At 37.5% G+C, this 18,711-nt stretch overlaps 1 protein-coding gene across 5 annotated transcripts; it reads right to left on the bottom strand.

Moving 5' to 3' along the window:
• Positions 1 to 4,300: 4,300 nt before the first annotated feature.
• Positions 4,301 to 18,684, bottom strand: TMEM267 (transmembrane protein 267). Of its 5 annotated transcripts, XM_077171629.1 has the most exons (5): positions 18,330 to 18,496; positions 16,127 to 16,301; positions 15,693 to 15,737; positions 14,184 to 14,571; positions 4,301 to 8,180 (listed from the first exon to the last, which is right to left on the bottom strand). In XM_077171629.1, exons 4-5 carry the CDS (start codon positions 14,505 to 14,507, stop codon positions 7,845 to 7,847), a joined length of 660 nt encoding a protein of 219 aa, XP_077027744.1. In that variant the 5' UTR covers positions 14,508 to 14,571; positions 15,693 to 15,737; positions 16,127 to 16,301; positions 18,330 to 18,496; the 3' UTR covers positions 4,301 to 7,844. The 5 variants fall into 5 exon arrangements, 4 of the variants coding, with proteins under 4 accessions (XP_077027744.1, XP_077027745.1, XP_054508042.1 ...); XM_077171630.1 differs by lacking the exon at positions 15,693 to 15,737 and having other exon boundaries at positions 18,245 to 18,494; XM_054652067.2 differs by lacking the exon at positions 15,693 to 15,737 and having other exon boundaries at positions 18,330 to 18,494.
• Between the last annotated feature and the right edge of the window lie 27 nt (positions 18,685 to 18,711).

Genomic DNA, 18,711 nt, shown 5'->3' with positions numbered 1-18,711 from the left:
AAAGCAAAGCAATTCTGTCTTCAATGATTTGTTTCCCAATAGACTTTTTCACACTATTAGTTACTTTCTTGCAGAGGAGATGCGCCTAGACTGTGTTGTGAGCAGTTTGGACACATTCTGATTTAAGTATTCAGTGCATACCTAGTCCAAGGCATTTTCCATCTTTTGTTGAATACCTTTCATAACCGTGACAGGTGAATGCTTGTGAATATGTGCCAAAGGCAAAAAGAGTTGTCCCCAATGCTTTCAAAGCCATCTATCTGTTCACTAAAAAGAGGGAAATGCTCACACTTGGTGACTAAGAAAACACATCCTTTTCTGCAAAGCTAATCCAGGCAACAGAGAACTACAGAAATGTGCCAACATTCCTCACTTTGAAACAGACAGCAGGAATATGCTTACTTGTAAATCAAGTCCCTGCCAAACTGGTTTTCTTATCTGAAATGAGTTTTCAAGAAATTTGATCATCCAACAAGACTTTCAGTGGCTGAAATTCATTGGGGAAAAAACCCGTTTCTTTTTGAAACTCATTTTGTTTGTAACAGAAGCAGGTTTTGACACTTACAGAAACCACTGAAGTGTGGAGCGCCATACAGCACAAACTCGAGCCATGGTTTCCCTTAAGTAACACTGCAGCACTCGTTCTTTGCACTGAGTCTGCAGATGGCAGCAGCAAATACAGCCCACAGCTCCCTGGGAGTGCTGCAGACCAGCAGCAGGGTTTCTAACTGCAATAAATGTGTATCATGACAGTATCAGGCAGTCAGCTTTTCTGTATTACCACAGAGCTAGACTACCTAATACAAGCTCTACTTTAGGAAACTTAAACAGAACCTCTTCTGCGTCAAGTTTCAAGGGAGAAAAAGGTGCAAACTTTCAACAGATTTCACGTTGCTAAGTCCCCATACACTGAAGCTTGAATAAATAGTAAGCTGAAGCAAAGATTAGCACTGAAAACTTCAGCCATGATAAATATTCTCACTGAAACTGTGAAATCTTTCAAAGAGACACTCCTGTGTTTGGACAGATAGTCACATAATTGTCTAACTTTACAATAAAAGCTTCATCTACATTTCAAAAGTTAAAATTAATTTTAAAAATATGGTCATCCCTTTACTGAAATATGCCAGTCTAGAAGCAACTGTAGCATCAGTGCCTCTTGAGAACTGCCTCTAGTTGTTTCACTTCTTTATGTGTACATTATTATGTTACACATCAAAGAATCCCTGGATAAAACAGTCCTTGAAAAGATGGTTTACCTCTCCAGCAAGGGGAAATCACATGAAGGAGAGTAAGACAAGCCTAATCTACAATCCCAGTTAGTACCATCTAGTTAGAACAATAGGTGATGACTGGAATGCAATTCAGTACACCAGAAGCAAAAATCTCTTTTAGGATGTAAATTTATATCTTCTTTTAGGAAGATATAAATCACATTTTAAGCACCACTGAATAGACTGAGCAGTCACATACTGAATAGAAAAGGTCTCTATGATTGTTCACTACCAGACAGATGTCTAGCACTTATATTTGCTACACCCAGCTGAGCAATCTGTACACTGAGGCAGTAGGATCATGCTTATCATCCCACCTGAGTTAAGCACCAGGAGAGCACATGAAACACTAACAGTGTCTCTCTAGCCATATAAAAGTACTAGAAATACCATTTGGTCAACATTTATATAGATATTTAAATGCAAGATGCATTATGCTAAAGCATGTGGAACTATTTTTCACCATGGGGAAAAATTGAAAATAAAGTGCACATGTGCACACATTTTTAAAGTTCTGAGTGTCTCTGCTTTGCTTATTCACGTACAAGGCACACAAAACACTCACACAAAAGATGCTGGCAAAGCACTCAAACTTTCAACTTAACAAAACATATCAAATTGAAGGGAACATCTATCTCCACATGGACTAATGAAACAAAAACTACTTGAGTTCAAAGGTCATGCTAGCTAGAGCATTTTGTACCAAACCTCCCCAAGCCATAACCATGTTTCCACAATAAGACCAGGAAATAACTGAGTGTATCTACGCATTGTAAACAGCTACTTTAACAAGATGACAGAGACGATTTTGTTGGAAATAAGTTCATAAAGCCTTACTACTCACTTCTTACAGTATTCACTTGGCCCAGAAAAACCTGAAATTTTTAGAGCAAACTCTGCTTCTAAATTGCTGGCAGTAATAAATAAAAAGGAGGAGGTTTTGATTATCAGCAATTTGAATGGAAATGTGAAACTAGAAACATTCTACCTTCTAAATTCCTTATGTCAATATTATGTCCACTACCTTTGATTTAATTTATTTTGCAGAGTTACTGTACTGAGCTTCTTTGGCTCATTTGTAAAAACTGATGTGAATGACTGGACAGCAGTTTAAAGAAATTACTCCACACCAGGCAAGGAGCTCTTGCTCAATTTAATTTTTAAAGGGAAAAATGAGATCAAAGTAAGACTAAATTCCCTTGGAAACATGAGGAAAGCTCCAGAGATATTACTAACATTCCTAGGCCAAAGGAGCTGTTTCTGTGGTGGATATAGCAACAGCAACTTGGCCGATTATCCCTGCAACAGTTTCAGTATACAAATCCAATTTCATGAAGATTGTTCACTCATATTTACTAAGACAAATGTTTTCAGTCTATTAGTTTTGATTAAGCAAATCTGTTTTCAAGAACTGCCTAGAAACCAACTGAATGCTTCCATCAAAAGGACAGCATAATCTCTTTTCTTGTTTTCAGTATGTGAAGATTTCCTTGCACTAAAATGTTTCTGCTAAGTTGTAGCATGCCTGGTTTTCCACAGTCAGCGAGACAAACACTTCTACACACTCCAGGAAAAAACAATACTAAATTAGCTGAAGAAATGCAAAATTATTATATGAACATAGAAGGAAAGATGTATGTGTATCAGTGTATGATATATATATACATATACATAAACATATATATAGATATGTATGTATATATAAAAGAGACAAGTACCGTTTAACTTTAATTAAGAGGAAACAGTTTTAAATAACAGGTTTAAATAACAGGAAACAATTCTACAATGCACCTTTCAAATATACAATTTGAAAATTATATATTTAATTTATATATAATTATATATATATTCAAAAATTCTATATATAAAAGATTATATATATAAATTTATATATATAAAATTATATATATAAATTCAAAAATTCAATGCAGAGGATGTAAAATTTGGGAAATTTTAAGAAAGAATTGAAGACACCAGCTTATAATTTTGAGGAAAAGCATTACTACTGGTTTTTTTTGTGATGAACACAAAGGGTATTTCAACTTGACAGCTCTTCCTCTGCTTCAATGCAAGGTCCGCCTGTAGCAGGGAAACAAAACCTAATTTGTGGGCTCAAAATTACCAGCTGATCAAAGCTCACAATGTAACACTGAGAATACAAAGTTTCTTCTGCCCTGAATAAATTTGCATAATTGACAGAATTTAGATTGGCTCAATTACACAAACAGACACATACTCTTCTGATGCATTTCATCATCTAGCTTCATACTGACAGTGATGGAATAAAAATGTATGTGCCCAAAGTTAACTGTGTACTAACATTTCCTTCTGAATTTTAACCCCTTCTCTCTCTTTCTGGAACTTCATTTCCATTAGCAGAGGAAATGTTCTTCTCATGATAAGTCAGTATCAGTAGCGTGCTGTAAAAATTACTTCAGTTTAATTCAAACTTAGCATTATTTTCCTTGGGGCATGGGATCAGTTATGAATAATTCACTTACCAGTACCTTATTAAGGGCACATGATATAACATATACTGCACTGTAGTAAAAAGTGATGCCAACAGTCAGGTGAAAATACAGATTAGATTTTAAAGTAGAATACAAAGTTATAGGAAACATGTTCACGCATTCTGTTAAGGCCACTAGGTAATTAGTAAAAAATTTATCTTATTTCTCCAGGACTGGGGGAAGAAATATTTTTCTTTAACTTGAGCTATTAGTACCTACTTTTTACAGCAGAAATCCATCAAAGCAAGAAAAAAAGCAGCACAGTTCTAACAAAGTAAGTCACAAAACCCCAACACTTTGTTCAACTTTTTAAGTTCAACTTGAAAATACATGGAAAATTTTTAGATTGGCATATTAAAAGAATCACTTAAAAACCTAGTGTTTTAGTGATATGTATCATACATTGTGCACAACATCATTAGCTTGACTTTGAAAGCCACATTTTGTGCAATTCACATGCTTTTTGTATTTTACATTTACCTGTAATAGTAATGCATGCAATAAAGTACAAAGTCATTATATTTTTAGTATCTTGGTTTATTTTTGTTATGGTTTTGCTAGACATGGTATCGATGCATAGTTGGATACATCAGTGAATTTGAAATGCACACGGAATACTGGTAAGGAATTGTTGGGCAATTCACCTGTAGCAGGCAGGTGTTGGGTGAGCAGGTGTAGCAGGATGCTCTGCCTGGATGGCAGTAAAACACCTGGAATAATGCCCTGTTTGCAAAGCTACCAGTGGTGAACGGAGGAAGGGGTTGTCCTGGTGCTTTTGGTGCTGAATAATGCTGAAACCAGCCTGACTCATCAATCCCAGAGTTAAACACTCCTCACAGAAAGGTGAACCTGTGGCAGAGCTGGTAAGGTACCAGATAAAGCAACAAACAAGTGGTACTACTAACTTATCTAAAGATGCTGAGCTGACACGGCTGGCCTGGACACAGGGCCCACTCCCACTTTTTAATGAGTGGGGAGAGTCTCCCAACAATCCCCTTTCTGGAGATTCCTTCCTTGAGTTGGGATTTGCGTCAAGGCTACCCTTCAAAGCTAAGAGAAAGAGATTTGCCCACAGTCATCGGTATGGGTGGGTAAAATCAATCTCTACTTCATAATTTCTTTCACTGCCTTTGATATAATTGCTTCAATATTGCTTCAAAAATAGTGGACTGAACTAGACTAGTAGTCATAGCTACTTATACTGTGTAGTAAATAATTCTTTTAAAGATCTTTTAGTCTCATCATTATCATAGAAAATTTTAACCCTAAAAATAACCCTAATTTATTTTTATGTAAGTACCTCTGGTTTGTCATCCTTAATCCTGTGGGACAAAGCTGTGAAAAGGTTCAATAATGGCTATTTAATCCATTAACATAAACCATTGACAGGGTGTGGGGCTGAGGCTGGATCCAGCTGCACCCAGAGGCCTCTATGAGGTGTTTAGAAAGCAAGAGGGTCCTGTCTGTGCCTCGTGACTCAACAGGGGGCTCCTCTATAATCTCTGTAGCTCCCACTCTGCCCACAACACACAGACACACAGGCTGAAACAAACACCTAACTTCCCCTTTGTACCCTACCCTGGCTACCCACAAATTACAGCAGCACATGCCATGTGTCAGGTTACCTTGAACAGCTGCTGATGGCCTCAGTGAAAGCTGCCTAAATGTCAGTCTGAGGTGAGAGACTGCCATGTCTGTCTGGAGGGAGAGAAGTCATGGTACAAAGTACTTGCTATTTTCCTTAATATGTGTCTGAGTTCAAGCGGGGTTCACCTATTGCTGTAGTAGAACTGGTGTAAGAACACGCTGGAAAAAATGGTGTTTCGAAATTCAGCTCAAAGCTACTGTGAATGCTCACACAGAAATATCGAGACACAAAGAGAATTAAAATACGTAGTTTTAAAGAGAATGAAAATACGTAGTTTTAAATTACTGAATATGTACCCATTAAATGGTCCTTAAACATAGCTAGAACAGTACAGTACTGATTTTAAGGACTGTGGGTAGACTTAATTACCAGAAACACTACAGCTACAGTCTGAAAGTGAGAAAGTGTAATTCTACACCTTGTTCCTATTATACATTTCCCTTTGCAAAAAATCTGGATAAAGCACAAAATTATACAAACTTTATACCATGAAACAAGAATAGAGAAAATTTTCTACACAGGTTTCAGTGTTCACCCCTTGCACAAAACTTATTCATTATTGGCATTTCATAGCCTGTACTATAAAATACAGGATAGAAGTAAATGAATGAGCAATGCTCCTCTAGTAAACCATCATGCTTTTGGATAAAAGCCAGTTTTGATCTGAACTTCTAAAGCAAGACATTTCTTATGCTGTTTCTGGAAAACTCTAAAGGAAAGAAATTCACAGCATGAGGATAAACCTCTAAGGAATGTTTTGCTCTTCCAATTTTCTTTCCAACAAAGAAACCTTTTATTCATTTTATAATAAAGGCTAGACAGGCCCACTGTACTATCAGGCAAGTCTGCATTGGCATACATTTCTAACATGAAGAACAGACAGGACAGTGACTATTCTTTTGATGCAAAGACACATTTTAAAGAGGTGCAACACTTTCCACGATTAGCATAGAGTGCTGCAAAGAGCCTTAAGGATTCTGCAGCCACAGGAAGTTTCTGGTACTTATTACGACAAGCATCCCATTTAATAATTCTTTTAAACTTTATTCTAATATACATTTAATAATGCAAATGTACACATCACGTTAAACCCTTACACCCCTTGGTAACCTAAGTTAACACATGCTACCTTATACATGCAGTTCCATAAAAATGATCCCCTTTTGACAGCTATTCATACAAGCTGGAGTAATTAAGGCCCCACTCTTTGACGGGCAGTGAATAAGAAATTTAAAAATTATTAATAGACATTCTCAGCTTCTACATCATAAACTGCACAAGTCTAGACAGTCTTGTCTAGTTAGACAAGACCAGGCAACTTTTAATTTGGGACTCTTTCTGAGAGATGTCTATAAAGAAAATCTGAATAGTCCATAGTGCAAATTACTACCTCATAAACTGCAGCATAATAACACTTTTCCTTATGGATCTTCTTTATGAGGAAATTTATATTTCTGTAGTATAATAATAATAATAATAATAATAATAATAATAATAATGCATTTTATTTTACACTTATGAGGATGATATTGCACTTAATGGAAAATGCTTTACTGAGTAGTAATGTCTTTAAGCAAGCCTGTGTTATAAGCAAATTTTATTTTCTTGAGTCTCCCTGAATCTTCACACAATTCTTAAATATTAACTAAAATTCCTTGGTTTCAAATTAAACAGTACTCATATTTAGTGTATTTTTAAAAATTAAACAAATTGGCCAACACACCATAATACTATAACCAATCTGTATACCCCTTTCTAATTTTGAGGCTAGTAATTATCTGCAAATTTAGTATTAAGCAACCACAGGGGTATACAGAATTTAGTAAAACACTTTGTGATTACAGGGTCAAAGAGGTGTGGATAGACAGTGTGAAATAGAGGCGGTGTTTCTTTTAAAATGGTTGAATGCAAAAAATCCGGCAGGACTCCTAACATATTAATAAATTAGAAAGGCTAACAGGGATTTTTTTAGAATTGCCATACACTATTAAATCCTCAATAATACCTAGCATTTATATAGAACTTCACATTTTTAAAGTGCTATACAAATACTATCTGGATGAAATGTATTCTCCAGAGGCAGAATACAAATCCAAAGTGAAAGGTGATCAAATGAATGGCACCATAACAGTAAAATGTAATGTAATTACTACAGAGAGAAAATAAGTACTTTATAATCAGCTCGCTATGCATGAACTATCATGGAAGATCACACACTGTACAAGGGAAATGTAGAGATATAAAATTATTATCATTCATTAAATAGGTTCTGTGACCACAAGAGCAGTAACTGGCTCCACAACTTTAAAATGCCGAATTCAGAAGGTGTAGGAAACACAAGGAAACCCTTCAGTGACAGACAGGCAGGTTATTTCAAGTGCTTGCACAAACCACCTTGAAAAGCCATTATTCCTATACATCAATGCGGATTCCGTGTTTTATGGACATTAATTCTCTAGTGCCCGTTAAATACATAATAAATGAACACAGATGAGGTAAAGATGCTGTAATTGCCACATACAGCCAATATGGCAAGGGAGGAGTTTTTCCAAACGGGCAGATCCAGAGGCCATGACGAATCCCATCACGGACATGATGAGAAGTCCAGGATATGAACAACATCCAGGGAAGAAAGCACCATGAGTCCTTAAGCCTGAAAAGCTGCATGATAAACTTTAATGTCAGAGCCACCACTGGAATCACAGTAGAACAATGAAGAAGTGGTCTCCGTGGAAGAGTCAGAGCAGCCTGCAGAAGAGAAAAATATTACTGCCAATGGCTACAACTGTGACAAGAGAAGAAAAGTTTCATGAGTGTTTACAAGTGCATTGTCAGGTGACTAAATGGAAGCAGAAAGAAAAACATACTGTTCCTTTCCACTGCAATAATTTAAAACCAATTTTATGCACGAGAGTTGTGTGCTGCCCTGTCTCTACTGTATGATATGAATCATGCATCCTACTAAGTACTATCATCAGCAAAACAGGGAGGGAGAGGGATGAGGAATCCTGTTTGCCACACAGTCAGGTGGAACACGGGAACCTGTATTATCTGCCGCACTGATTATATGTCTTTAATTTCAAGACAATTAAAAGGAAAACAACCATGCAATACACTTGAAATATTTAGTATGTTTTACTTGAAATAAATAATATGCTTTAATGGCATTTACTCCCAAAAATACATCCTGTATTTTACTATAGTTGTCACCTGTAAAGTTGGTTTAGTTGCACAGTGTTTAAAACACCAAAATAATTTTCAATAGGACAAAAATATGAGCAAAGTTACATGTATTTTGATACCTTGAGACAGTATTCTTCATGGACAGGCAAAAAAAAGTTCATGAACGAAGATCTGAAACATTTGTGAGTGGGATTTTTGTGTCAACAACTTGTTTAACAATAACTCAGCTGAAAGCCTGATATTTGGTTTTAATATTGGTGAAGCCTGATATTTGGTGAATGTCTAGGTATTGAGATTAGATTTAGCCATTTTAAGAAGTGATAATGTCAATTTAACATACATATTTGAGGAGATATTCTGAGGGTGTACTCAGTAGCAACAGCAACAATAAAAAAACTGTAATGGTATTTTGGATTATTACTTCACAAATAAGTAGATTCTTGTGTCTGTAAACACAGGAGAAACAACAGCACACTACCAGAAGGACTACAGAAGTGCTGATGTGATATTCATTGGCTCAATTCAGTTGCTGGGGGAAAACTCAGAAAACCTGGAACAAGGCCCCAGAGATGTTAAGCAAAAGTGTATCTTTGCTGTGTTGAACACATCCCTCACTGCACCTAGTGCAGAAGGCAAACAAAGCCATCTCTAACCTGTTCAATCTTCAGTTGTGTTAATCCTTGCAGGATGCAACAGGAAGAGGGCCTGGGAGTGGGACTCTGGAATGGGTTCATCAAGCTCAGGCATAACTTAGATAACTGCATGGAACACTACCTTCTCTGCAAGGAAGCTCTGATGTACCCTTACCCAGTTTATTAACTGATTAGAGATGGGAAGTTACAGGCTACCCTGAAATAAAACAGCTCATGTTTTAAATCATAGTCAACCATAGAAGGCCTGCAGAAAGCTTTGTTCTAGTAGCTTCCCACCACACACTTGTCCTTGACTCCTGATCAGGTAATGGGATTTAAAAGCTCACAAACTGTCTCAACAATTTTTAACTCTAATGTTGTGGACGCAATTCCTTTAAGTTGGAGCAAAAGGTATATTTTCTTCAACTTCAGTTCTGCTTCACACAAGCAGATTGTTCATGGATTAAGGCAGAAAAATCTTGTGATGGTGAAATTGTTTATCACTTGCCTTACAAAGAGTCCAATTTTTGTTACTGTCAACAAAAGGCTCAAAAGTACATACTAACTTAATTTTGAAAAAACCTGAATGTTTCTGCAGATAATCTATTGACTGGCCTATATTTCTGCACTTTGGAAAAAAACAGTAGTACAGTCTTTAATCAGTCTCTTCCCTCTGGCCTATTAAGGTTAGGTGCCAACTGCACACAGTGAGTAAGGAAAATTTTAATGATACTTAGGTACACAGTTTATCAGTACTGGTGCCAAGGTGATGCTTACATTCTTTTCACATAAATTTCAGATGGCAGGGTTGTTCATATAGCAAACCTGAGTGTTCAATGTCAGCAAGAGAAAGTCCTATTCTGTAACTGCAGTACAGCCATCAAGCTTCTGATATGCTGTTGCCCAAGGCCTGAGAGAACAGTCTGTTTCCTCTTTTACATTCTGTGACTAAAGGAACACTTACATCCTTGAGTTGCCAAGCCCTGGACACAGACAGGTAGGTCCATTTGCTGATTTAAGCTGCTATACTCTCTTTCTCCTAACAGGAAAACTTGTTTGCCTTTAGAAAGCACCAGATCTTTAAAAAACCCGCCAAAACACAAAAACCAAAAAAACCCCACCAACAACGAAAAAAACAAAAAAAACCCCACTGCAAAACACAGAAAAACCCCCTTTTCTGCCTTAGACCTCTTGGAAAAAGTTGCAAACAGAATTTATTTACAAATGACCTTTTCCATTTGCCTACATATGCAATCAGATGCAAGATCATCTTGCAGTTGCTGCTCCTCCAGCCCCTCTAACTACAATGAGCAGCTGGAGACAGGATACAATAATTGCATGCAGGAGAACCCACGCAAATTATCTGCTTTAATGCTCACGGCAACACCATGGATGTTATGTAATAACAGATGCTCCCTCACTGATATTCTGTAGTGCTTCACAACCCTGAAGTCTTTAGTTCATAGTAACATATTCAATGTAACATAAAGTAGTAATATTAACAACATAGTATGATATTCAATGCTACATCAATTGTGCTTGCGCAAAGGTTATTCTCAAGTTCCAGAAATGCTCCTGTACAGCCCGGGTCAGTCATGGGCGGCACATTTCCCAGCCAGTGTTATGTATGTTTGCCACCAACTGAATGTTCTACACTTCCAAAATTTGGTGACACCAAGACAGCAATTTCTGCATGTCTGTTCTGCAACGTCAGCATCTGGGCTACAATCCTGGTGGAGTCTGGGAGCAGCCCATCATGTCATACCAGCACTCCTGACTGACAACAGGCTGCTGGAACTACCATCTTTGGAGTAGTCAGCGAGACAGATTCTTCTATACTTGTGTGCACAGTAAAAACCACATGGAGCACAAAGAACTACAAATTCCAAGTAGTGGAGTCATTGTAGACTATCATACTCATTGCAAAAATAATGTGGGCAAAAGGTCAGATCACATGGTACTTGGTACACAAGTATTTATCAAAGCAAACATACAAATACCACAGGTGACTATTTACCCTGAATACTGCAGAAAAATAATGATGACCATGAAAAACAGACCAATGACCAAACAATCCAGGTGCTGAATGGCGTCAGCAAGAACAGAAGTAGGTGACTAGAGTAGTGTGAAGGTAGCAATTGGAGGTGGAAGGCAGTACCGCCTTGTGCCGCACAGAAAGGTTACTCCAGAAAAAATAACTCGTCATCAGATTTAAAAGTGATGATGATGATGAGCTTTATAGGTGATTGTGTACAGTAACGTGAAATACACTATTGGTACAAATTAGTAATAATGGTGTGGTTGGTTAATTATATGAATTAATTTATTAGTTATTTAGTAATGTGTTGCAAAAGCAGTAAACATGTTAGTATCTTAAAGCAGTTACTCTCAACCATGCAATTTAAAGACAAAGAATGGGACTGTAACTACAAAATATGTAGTAAAAAAGTATCCCATGAAGTGATAAATTATATAAGTGACTGCCTGAAATTATGCCAAGAAACTGACAAGCACATCATAAAAAGCCAAGGAAAGAAAAATTACATATTACAATCAGATCTAGCTGGCTAGACAGCACACAGAAGAAAAGTTTATGGGGATTATGTTACATCACAAACCAAAGAGACTCTGATGGCACTGTAAGAAGACAAAACCTGTAACAGATTATTATTCTTTTTTTAAAGGACAGAAGGATTGTACTTTTTTGCCACTGAAAGGAATTAAACTACAGTACTTGGCTCAAATGAAGTCTCACCTAAAATACTACTCATGGTTTTGGACAGGACCCTTTAGAGGTTATTTAGGCAAAAAAGCCATAGATAGGAGAGGAGAAAAATAGTGTGAGGTTTAGAAAACACAAACTTGTTTCCTTAAGATTTTTTTTTGAAAGTTATTTAGTTGAGAAGATAGTCTTTGCAAAGCATAGGGTCTTTGCAAGTTGTAATGAGAGTTGAGAGACCTACACCAGATTATTTCCTTTATTAGCCCAGTTAACATATGGAAAGCAAAGGAGTTGGTAGGCAAATCACTGAAAAAGCCTTTGGGCATCTTGTCTTTTCCTCCTCTCAGCTAAATACATTTGGCTACTAAAATGCAATGTTTCGTGTTTCTGATTTGAAAAAAATTTTGGAGGAGATCACAGAAATCAGCTGTCTTTTGCAAAAAAAAAAACCTTTTAAGAACAAGAGAACTAGATCTAACTGTCATCAACAATTAGAAAATTAATTGCTATCTGCTTGGGAACTGAAACAACACAGGAAGAAATTAGGTCACAAAATTACAAAAATTTACTTGGTTTCACATAGTAGGGATAGGCTATGCTACAGAAACATTCCCCATCAAGGAAGGTGTAAGTATATTTAACCTTGCCTCACTACCAAGTGGCAAGTCACCTCCCAATTCCGTAACAAAATTCAACAGTCAGCTTCTCAAACTGACATCGGTGAAGTGTGACATCTAGTGGTCATAATTAAGGAAAATACTGGTAATCATCTCAAATGCATGAAAAAGCAGCAATAAAATTTTAATACTTTCTAACAACTAGCCATTCATTTACTTGCATTCACTGATTTTAAAATAAGAAAAAACAGATGAGACTAATTTGAGATTTAAATTCTATTCCATATTGTTATTCAGTAGTAACATTATGCAATACATTAACCAACCAAGCTAACTTTCCTTTTCTTTACTTAGTTTTGTAATTGCACAGTATTTCCACATGCAGGAAGTACAGAAAAGGGGAGAACCAGGGACTTCCCCGGGAAGAATGATGCCAGGCACCAGAACATGCTGGAGCCTGACTGTCCATGTGGCAAGATGGTGGGTCAGTGATATCCTGGACTGCACTGGGAATGTGGCCAGCAGGTTCAGGGACCCAATTCTTCCCTTTCCCCTCAGCACTGGTAAAGCCAAGAGGGGAAAACTGACCAAACACGCAAATAAGAGGCATCTTTTCTCTACAATAAATACACTGTATGGAAACAAAAACTATTTTTCCACTGTAAATCTGATTTTTACATCTCAACTAAAAGCAGTATTTGCCTCTTGCAGTTAGCTCTCACTTAAATATTTTTTAAAAATGGGTAAACCATTGTTCTTCTTTACCTACATGTTTATAAAAAAGAGGGGTTCCTTCTTCCTTCCTCCCTCCCTCCCTGGCTTTTACCTATTTCCCTATGAACAGTTAGCTATTCCCTATGAACTTAATAATACTATGAGCAAACTAGAGGAGGAAAACTTCTGGAAAAGAGTGCCATAATCTGGTAATACTAATGCTATTGAGAAACTCTGTTCTAACAAGCAGGTCTGCAAATAGACAATGATCCATTAACAGGAGCCAATTCACCGTTTTACATTTATTAAGCTGATGCTTGCTTACCTACTATTTTTTGGATTGTTTTTTTTTCCTCCAATGAACTATATTTAAATACAACTCAAACTGCCTTTTTAAAGGTGACAGCTCACATATAGCTTGTTCGTGGGAGAAATATTTAGGGCTGGCTAAAACAAATGTACTACTCATAATGACTGAATTAAATAAAACAGAAGCTCTATCATTTACATTTCAGATATTTCTACTCCACATTTCACGTATTTCTAACCCTTACTGTAAAGTGAAGTGGAATAATCCACTTCATTGGCAAAAGTGTGCAGGCAGCACTTAACTCCTCACCAAGGCAACTATGTGATACATGTAGAATAGCATCTACATGCACAAAACTCTTTTTTTCCTTTCTAAACAGCAGAAACTGAACACTAGATGTAAAATATTTTTATGGCTTTTAAAATTGTAACAACTGCATAAAAACATTATTCCTGTATATCTATGAAATTTATTTAATTAAATTACCAGTGGAACTTTTTTTGTCTAGGACATGGTAGAAGAACAGTAACATAAACAGTGATAAATTAACAAATTACTGATCTACTGACTTACCTTTAATGACAGAGATCCAGCAAGAAAGAAGTGGTCCACATCAATGACAGAGGCAAGGAAGCCAGCCAGGGTGACCTCAGTGAAGTCACTTTTCTTCCTGAGTCCAATCACTATTGCCCAGGACCACATCCCCAGTATACCATGCACTGCATTATCAGATAAGGCTCTTAGCCAGTCATTTTGCTGAATGAAGGAAAACTGCAGGAGTCTGTCTGCTACAAAGCAGAATATCCCCAAACCTAGACTGGAAAGAACTGACGCTGTGCTGAAAGTCTGGAGAAGAGCGTGGGCCTTTTCAGTCTCGGATGCCATGACGAGAGCCATGTTGCAGCACACAAAATGTCATCAGGACACACACTGTGCATTGTCCCTCGTATCGTCAGTTGTTCTGTAAATGTCAGAGATCAGAAAGGAAAGTATTCAACAAAGAAAATCCATTTGCACAAAACATTTGTCACCACAGCTACAATTGGGCATTAAGACCCCAATTTCACTGTTTGCATTTAACATTCCCAGGGAATTTTTTATTTCAATTAGTCTATTGACTAGAACACTACAGCTTTGAATTAAAACACCTGCCTTTTTTTAACTAGAACCAGCACAAGTAACACAGAGAGCTCTAATTCCACTTACTGAAACCTTAAATATTACAAAATAACCTCAAACATCTCTGTGATAACTCACTGAATGTGTTTCAAGATTCCTTCTTATCTTAAATACATGATTTAACCCAATTAAATACTTTACACTATAATAACAAAAGAAGATTCAGTTTGGAAGATTCTTATGACTGATGCTCAAAATCCCAGCTTTCTCTATAAAACAACTGCTAAAACTGAGTTTTCAATGTATAATCCAAACCACTGCTTTAATTTACATTCTTTGTTAACATATGTAGTACTCCCCTGGTACCCTTTCCTGAGCAATGCCTTGTTTTATTTAGAGACTGGAACGTAGAATAAACCTTAAGAAAACCAAACCCACTAAATATCTTCTTTGTGTTTATTATTATTTATAATAAACACAAAGACAACAACCATTTAGTCAAGCAAAGTAATCAAAATCATTTCCTTATAGAGCAAAACTACCTAAGCTTTTCCTCAGGATGTGCTCCAGCAGAGAAGCTGGCTGTTACTTTCAGGATTTATCTACTGTCTGCCACCTTACCTTCATAACTCCTCTTTTTGCAAGAGAAGTTCTAACTGTCCCAGCTGTTATGCAAGTCTTTTTGGGAAGCTATACAGACATAACACAGTTTTAAAGCCTACATCCTGCCTAAAAATGGATACTTCCCATCAGTTCACCATTTTTGTGCAATACATTAAATCTTGACAACCCTTCTTTACTAGGTAAGTTCTTATTCTAAAGGGCCTTTTTGAGTGTATTAGACTTCCTAACATGACACATAACAATTTATGGTATTAAAGACACTATAAATCTCATATATAAATATCTATCTCAGACATAAAAATCTCAGATATAAATGTTTGTTCCAGATTATTTACATGCCTGTCTGGTGTAGAATTATTCACAAAACAGAACGACTGGCACTCTCTGTAGGAAAAGAAAAAGCCCACTGAATCATTTATTTAGAAAACATTTAAAAAAATAAAAGAGAAGAAAGCATGAATAATACATGGACTTTGCACAGACATCAAAAAGTGGGTCAAGTTTAGAGTCTGTTAACCATGACAGTACCTCTTCTGAATGAATGAGTAGACACAAAGTATTTCCTGAAACAATGGAAGTGCTGTTTTCTGGTGGGCGGCTTTATGGTACACAGGACATGGCTGAACAAATTCCATGTTAAGGAAAAAAAAAATGGCAGTCTCCTCACAAATGTTTCTTCTATATGAGCCATCATGTCAGATTGGATTTCATTTAAAATTACCATAAAGGCTGTGTAAGAATACAATCTGTGAAGAGGTGATGTAGGAACATACCTTTAAAAAGCACACCGGTAATCAGAATCAAACCTCCCCTGGGAGTAGGAGAACATTTTTTTTTCCATCACAGGTGCCTTACTCCAGTAGGAAATGTCTGTGGCCTATGCCTCAGCATTGAGCCTCCGTGCTTTCTGAATCCAGTCTGCCCAGCCCAAACACCACTTGTTCCATCCTAAATAAAAACAAAACAGGTATCAGTAAGCAATTACTGATATTAGGCAAAACAGCATATATGAAATATGAAGAACAGTAAAAAAATCCAGAAAGAATAAACATGTATTTAATTAATTTGTAAACAAATATAACTGAGGTAAAAGCAACTTCAGCTAAGCTTTGAAGCTCTGTGAAAGAAAGCAGAAAAAAACCCTAAACCAAGAGAAGAGCAGAAATAAAAAGAGAGCATTATAGTACCTAAAAAATAATAAAACAGAAAGTCCAGTCTTCTACCTAACTGTCAAAACCAAAACCAAGTCCAGTCTTCTACCTAACTGCATTTCAACAGACAGAGCAAACCCTTTTCATAGATTTCTTCTTGTGCCTAGAAGATTCCCACCTAATGAAACATTTATTAAGTCCCATTCAGGGATCTCTTTTTAACTTCCACCCCATCACTTCGTGACCCTGGAATAGACAAAGAGAGACCTAGAAATTCATACAGCAACAGAGGTCTGTGTCAGTTCTGGGTTAGGCTTACACTTGTGCTATGGGTGGTATTAGCATGTGTTCCTTGAGCCAGAATGAAAAACAGGATGCAAAACTGGCTTCAGGTTGACCATAGTCAAGAGCCATGTCCAACTGTTCTTTTTAAGCCGTTTCAGCCTCCTTTTAAGAAAAAAATGAGTGCCGCCTATGTAAAAATCAACTCACATTCCCAGGTACAACAGAATTTCCCAGAATTTTTCTGCAGATCAAGAGGGAAAGCAGACCACAAAAAGCAAAACTCTGGAAAACCAAAATAATATCTGAAATTATAAATTTTAATGTAAAACTAGAACATTTCTTTCTCCCTGAAAAATGATGCTTTTCAGGCTCTTTACAAAATATCACAATAAAGTGTAGATTTTTCCAGTCTGTATATCTCACAAAGCAGCTGTTTAGCTCACATTTTTGCTAAAACAGAAAAGTGGGGAATAATTCACACGGAAATGTTTATAGACCTCTGTGTGGTCACTACAGTTAACACCCTGAAGGGAAGTTCTAGGTTGGTTTTATGTAACAGCTGACAGAGTAACCCAGCTTTGAGTTGTGGTTGCTCATGACATTTTTAAATGAGATAAGGCACTGAGCAGAATCGCTGTCTATAGGCTCAAAATGGAATTTTGTAGATATGCTTACTTTAATTTAAGGAAATTACCAAAATAATTTTAATGAACACACAGTTAACACTTTAAACTACTGTCACAAGAAGTTATTTAGATCAAAACTGTATATACACTTTTGGGAAAACAGCTAAGAGGCTATGGTGTATGAGCAAAACAAAAATCAAATGGCTAAAATTATCACTTAGAAATATCGCTCTGCATAATTTTTGCTCCAGTTTTGCATGACGCTATTAGATACACGAATACCTATAGGAATTTAATGCATGAAGTTACAGAATCACACAATCAATTAGGTTGGGCAAGACATCTGAGATCATCTAGTCAACCTACAACCAGACAACACCCTGCCAACTAATAGAATTACGCATTCTACACAGGAAGTTAAAAGACTTGTAATCCCTCACAATTCTATAATCTCCTAAACCCCTCATTATTTGATATTGGCTGTTAATTTATGTTAAAAACCGCATGAAGCAGAATTAAGACACCAGCTCAAACCTTTAGCATACAATCGCGTGGAAAAGGAGATGCTAACCTAAGACTATCTGCGAAGAACTGACAGTGGCAACATTTTTGGGTCAAATAATTATAACACATTGTTGGAGTGATCATGCAAATATTTTTGGGCCAGATAATTACAATGCATCATTGCAGCGATCTGGCAAATATTTTTGAGCCAGATATAATTATAACGCATTTTTGGGGCTGGAGAGGGCAAAATCCCAGAAGGAAACGGTAGGATTTTACCAAGACGCCGAAGAACAAACTAAATTAAACCGAGCAGGAAATTAACCTGTGAACCCGAGATCAGCGGGAGCGTGAGGGGAGGCGCGGGCCTCGCAGCCGCCGCCGCCCGCCCCGCCCGCCCCGGAGCCCACCTGGAGCGCGGCCGCCGCCGTCCGCCCTTCGCCCCATGGGGCTCGGCCAGCCCGATCCCGGCCGGAGCGGGCGGGCAGCGCGGAGGCAGGGGGGCTGAAGAGCGCCCCGGGGAGCCGGTCAGGAAGCATGCGTGGCCGCGGAGCCAGCTGGGAGCCCGGCCCGCCTCCTCTCCGCCCATCCCCGCCGGCAGCGGCGCTGGTTGTGAGGGAGAAGTGTTTTCTGGATTATTACATGGAGGGTTTGGTGTTCGCGCTTTGGCTCTTTTAAATGCTGGGAGGGAAATCGATGATGAGAGTTTAGTGTTTTGTCATTTAGGACATGGTGCGCCTCTGACAGACCACGGAGCAGAGTAGTATCTTCTGTCCTCAAATTAGTACTTAT

This window comes from Agelaius phoeniceus, chromosome Z (genome assembly GCF_051311805.1).
Source record: "Agelaius phoeniceus isolate bAgePho1 chromosome Z, bAgePho1.hap1, whole genome shotgun sequence".
NCBI classification, from domain to species: Eukaryota; Metazoa; Chordata; class Aves; order Passeriformes; family Icteridae; genus Agelaius; species Agelaius phoeniceus.
This window is presented reverse-complemented; position numbering and strand designations above follow the sequence as displayed.

What these genes read in the sequence shown, in the direction of transcription:
- TMEM267 (XM_077171629.1), bottom strand. Translation starts at nt 14,507, where the DNA reads ATGGCTCTCGTCATGGCATCCGAGACTGAAAAGGCCCACGCTCTTCTC. An exon ending in CTGGATCTCTGTCATTAAAG is followed by an intron (nt 8,181 to 14,183) that starts GTAAGTCAGTAG and finishes TCTCTTCTGCAG; the next exon opens with GCTGCTCTGACTCTTCCACG.